Source organism: Hemibagrus wyckioides, linkage group LG29, assembly GCF_019097595.1.
Source record: "Hemibagrus wyckioides isolate EC202008001 linkage group LG29, SWU_Hwy_1.0, whole genome shotgun sequence".
Classification (NCBI taxonomy): Eukaryota; Metazoa; Chordata; class Actinopteri; order Siluriformes; family Bagridae; genus Hemibagrus; species Hemibagrus wyckioides.
In genome coordinates, this window is record NC_080738.1 from 7,174,837 (window position 1) to 7,179,836 (window position 5,000).

The 5,000-nt window shown below is 41.7% G+C and overlaps 1 protein-coding gene across 4 annotated transcripts in view; it reads right to left on the minus strand.

The window, feature by feature from the left end:
- Positions 1-5,000, minus strand: part of rapgef2a (Rap guanine nucleotide exchange factor 2a) — a 32,836-nt gene that overhangs the window by 16,612 nt on the left and 11,224 nt on the right. For all 4 annotated transcript variants that reach the window (XM_058384364.1, XM_058384362.1, XM_058384365.1 and 1 more), the window contains exons 2-3: positions 828-898; positions 647-703 (exon numbers count right to left, since the gene is read on the minus strand). In XM_058384364.1, the coding sequence (XP_058240347.1) occupies positions 647-703; positions 828-898 (128 nt within the window). The remainder of the gene's footprint in view (positions 1-646; positions 704-827; positions 899-5,000) is intronic.

A 5,000-nucleotide genomic window follows, 5' to 3' on the forward strand; every position in this document is an offset into this window, starting at 1 on the left:
AAAGAAAGAAAGAAAGAAAGAAAGAAAGAAAGAAAGAAAGAAAGAAATCACAAAAAAAAACAGTAAAATCCAGGGAAAAAAAACTCTGCTACAAAAGACTCAAGTTGCAAGGTAAGTAAGTAAGTAAGTAAGTAAATAAATAAATGATGAAAAAAATAAATAAATAAAAGGCAAGCATTTTTGGTCACAACAATCACCAAAAAAAAAAAAAATCAGTAAAATCCAGGAAAGACTTTAGGGAAGGGGAAGAAGAAAAACAAAAACAAACCAAAAAACCCCCAAACAAACAAACAAAAAATCTGCAACAAGAGACACAAGTTGCAATTTAAATAAATAAACTATATAATTAAAAAAAAAAAAAAAGAAAAGAAAAGAAAAAAAAAAAAGGCAAGCACTTTCGGTCACAACAATGACAAAAAAGAAAGAATATAATCAGTGCAATCCAGGGAAAAGACTTTGGGAATTTTTTTTTTTTTTTTAAATAATTAAAATAGCAAAAATTTTATCTTTAATTTTAATAAACATTATAAACAATACATAATTTTGGATTATTGTCACCACACAATCACTGTTCGTGTGTGACGAAAATAAAGGGCTTGTTAAGGTGTCATGTGTAAACTCTGATAAACATTAAGGCTGTACTCACTAGTATAAAACCTCGTTGGCTTCATGATGCTCGTAGCGAACTGTTTCACACATCAACCTGAAAGACAGGAAAAAAAAAAATCATCCCAAATATCTCACTGTTCACTCCACACGCTCACTGCAGATCTAGTGCACTACCCAGATCACCGAATACACAGCATAAGGAGGAGTGTCTACTGTACCTGAGCTGGTGTTCTCTCAGGTTGGACAGCGCTTCCATCCCATGCAGGTACGAGTAGACGATCTGAAGATCCTGAAACAACAACAACAACAAAAAAAGCAGTCATGTTAATGCATGGAAAAAAACAAACAAAAAAAACATGCAGCTGCACCTACGCAGATGGAAAATGGACTGAAACGCCTTGCAGTTGCCCTTGGCAACCAGCAGGAGGCAGTAACAACCTGGACAATGGGCACTCCGGTGCAGACAGCATGTCTCCTCTCTTCCTTTTCCACACTTCATGCAACCACATATGCATGCACACACACACACACACACACACACACATTCACGCCCATCCCATGACGCAACACACTTCGGATCAATGTTTAACAAGAACGGCATGTTTGCAGATTCCACAATACCCGTTTGTCATTCTCCCCCCCCATTACCCCCACCACCCAAACCCCATAATCGGCCCGCTTCCTGCCGCGTGAAATTGAGAAGTCGCGCCTTTCTCTTCTTAAGCCTTTAACCATGGGAAATTTGGAGCTAAGCGTCGAGCATTCGCAGCGGCTGCAGTCAGCAGAACCTGGGCGAAATGGAAACTAAATAGTGGAATGGAAAATCATGCCATTCTGGAGATCCCATAAGCTGGTTCCCTTAAAGGGGGAAATTCCTGTGACCAAAAAAAAAAAAAAAATTTATTCCACACACCTGAAAAAAATCTCAATCCTCCTAATGGAAAATACATTTTTATATATATTTTTAATATATATTTAAATGAATATATTCATACAGGTACAGTCTTTATTTGAAAAGTTTTACTGAATGGCAAATTTTTTCTGCATAAATTTCTAGAATAAATTCGTATTATAATTATAATGCTATATTATTTCCACTGCTATTTGAGCACAGCCAAAGAAAATTTTTCCACCCCACACACACACACACACACACACACACACACGTCATTACAAACCATGATGGCTGCATGATTTTTTCAAAAATGCGCCAATAGCAACAGCTCAGAGGCCCGGGCACGAAACCTAGGGATTGGTGGATTTGTGCGTTAGAGGGTTGTTTATTCTCAGAACATGGCATTTCCGCCCTTTTTCGGTCACCCCGCATGCCCCCACCCACCCCCGTCGCAGAATTCCTACATTCCTTTGGGAAGTCTCCGTCAGAGGTAGGAGTCTGTAAGGCTGAGGGATCCAGGGCAGCTAATTGTCCATCTCAAATAAATCACCACTTATTGAGGAGGAGAGAGAGAAAAAAAATATATGACCTGAAGTTTATCTAATCAGCCAATCACGTAGCAGATCCACAATTAATTAAAAAAAAAAAAGCATGAAGATGCTTGATTTCACCGTCTGAACATAGCTGGGGTATAAAACAGGGTAGGAAGCATTTAAGTTGAAGGACAGGACAGGAAACCTTCTCTAAAGGAACAGGAAGTCTTCACACACACAGTCAAGCCTGAGGTGTGTATTTACTTCTGCACTGTTCCATTGTGTCGTGTAAACGGTGTGAGGAGCGTGTGTGTTCACAATGAAAATTCCAACCAGAGGAAGTGCCCTAAAAAAAAAAAAAAGAGGGCGGGGCTACCAGGAGCTGATTCTGGATTAGAAAGAAAATTCATAGATTCCTGGAGAAGGTTATTATTCTTTTTGAGACAGTGAAGTATAATATAGTGCGTAGTGTAAAGTAGGTCATCGGAGACACAGCTATTGTCTTCGGTAATCAGATGTTTGTGGTTACTGCATGAAACAGAGGAAGGAGGCGCACTGATAAATCGCTCCGCTGTTTAGTTTTCTTTGTGAGACACATTTCGGAGCATGTACCAAAAAAGGAGTGTATTCACGGATTCCGTCCAGAGACGCTCCGGAGTAGAGTTTACACCAAGACGGACGTCTGATGATCCGAGGCTTATGGGTCGGCATGGAGGCTCTCTGTTCCCGAGCCAGTGTTTAATAATTCTCACCGCTGGATGTGTGCACGGGGTGACACGGATAGTGATGTAATACAGGCTGAGGCTGAAGACGGAGTGAGGATTGAGAAAGAGTCGAGGAAGGGTAAACATTATGACAAGCAGAGGCTGTGTAGGATAAATACCGCATAAGTGAAAACATGTCAGTTATGCGCGATGGACGAGCATGGCAGCCGGATCGATACTCAAACACTCGGGTGGTCAGAAGAGAGATAGTGTGCGTGTGTGTGTGTGTGTGTGTGTGTGTGTGTGAGCGCTATGCTGAGTCACTGATGATCGCACCAAGCCTAGGAACACACAGATTGTGTGTGTGTACATACTCAGCTTTCTCTACAAGTACAGAGTGCACATCTCAAGGGAAGTCACACACACACACCTTGCTAAACATGACACAACATCTGGTCATTCATACAGTGCTGAATAAATAAAAAAAATAAAAAAAACAGTCAAAAGGACAGCAACAAACTCTAAAGGCAGTGTAACAAACTCAAACTGAAGCACTGAATGTGTTTAACATTAGGGCAGCTCCATGAACCCGGAGACACTGGGTGTGAACATAACCTCAGATTGGGTACGGTTCCCTCTCACACACACACACACACACACACACACACAGACGGTGAGTTTGAGTCATGTCACACACAAGCAACGCCACAATGTTCCTCTGAAGTTTGTTTGAGTTTCCGAGTTGTCATTAGGAAAACAGTTGAAATTGAAAGTCCACTCCTTTCAGACGGAAGGTTCGCGTCCATCTTGTCGGACTTGTCGTAATAGAAAGACTTATGTTTCTGCTGCCACGTTTAGGATGGAGTGAGGAGAAACACCTGGAGAACATGTGGAAGTCGACTTGGACGGTAACCTCAGATCAGTATTGAACTACAGGGACCATCAGATGTCTGGATGTTCAGGACAATATAAAAACTGCCAAAAAAAATATCACATCTATTGAACATAGCCACGAGTGCTGATCTGCCGGGTCCAAGCACTCCGGGTGGCCAGTTCTTGCAAAGTTAAATAAAAAGAAATATAGAAAACTTTCCGATAACGAGAAGTGTTTTATTTTTCTTACATGACGGCATTTCGCCAAAAATGAGTTCGAATGTTGAGGAGACAGTAAGAGATAGAGACAGAGGCAGATAGAGAGAGAGAGAGAGGCAGATAGACAGGTAGATAGATAGATAGATAGATAGATAGATAGATAGATAGATAGATAGATAGATAGATAGATAGAGAGAGACAGAAAGATAGAGACAGGGAGAAAGACAGAGACAGACAGAGACAGATACACAGAGAAAGAGAAACAGAGAGAGAGAGAAAAATGACAGACAGTAAGAGATAGAGACAGAGGCAGATAGAGAGAGAGGCAGATAGATAGATAGATAGATAGATAGATAGATAGATAGATAGATAGATAGATAGATAGATAGATAGAGAATGTCAAAGCTGGAGAAAGCCACTTTGATTTTAAACCCTGATGGTACTTGCGAGGTCAGACGGTCAGAAATGCTTGGTGTAATCTGATTGGCTGATGCTGCCCTTTCCTTTACGAAACCCGGTCTTCATTCAAAATCCAGTTCCAGATCCGCATGAACTTCTTTTCATCACTTTGGATTAAACCCTCCTGCCACCGCTGACTAAATCAGAAAATGTAAGAAGTTTCATAAGTGCTGCGGACACACTTTTGCACAAGGGTCATTTCCTCTTTCGAGAACCCTGAGTTCTGCTTAATGGGCAAGTGAACAGGATCGGACTGCGAGAGTCGGTGGGTGTGGTTAGTATGTGTAGCTACATGTAGCTATGTGAATACGACAAATATTCAAATAAAACTCCAAGCGAGTTGAGGCAGGCATGGTTACTTTCGAAAAATTGCAGTGCGGTCATCTACAGCTTTGATGTGACGGGGCTTTGGAGACGGTTTTAAAATGGTCACGGTGCGTGAGGGCTAGCCTTCGAGAATAACCCATCAAAACAATGGCGGGTTAAAGGTCGCGATGTCAGCATAACATTGTGAGCGTTACAGCGTCACGCACGTGAGCCTCTGGCCTTTAAATGAGAGAGGCAGCTGTCCCAGAAGTCCAGGAGTTCAACTCTGACCCTGCATTACGCACATTCCGGAGAGTCTATTAAAGAGGATGCTAAGTTCCTGAGCTCGGGAATAGCAATACGTCAGCTGAGACGGCTTGGGCCTGTGCTTCACCGCGCTCT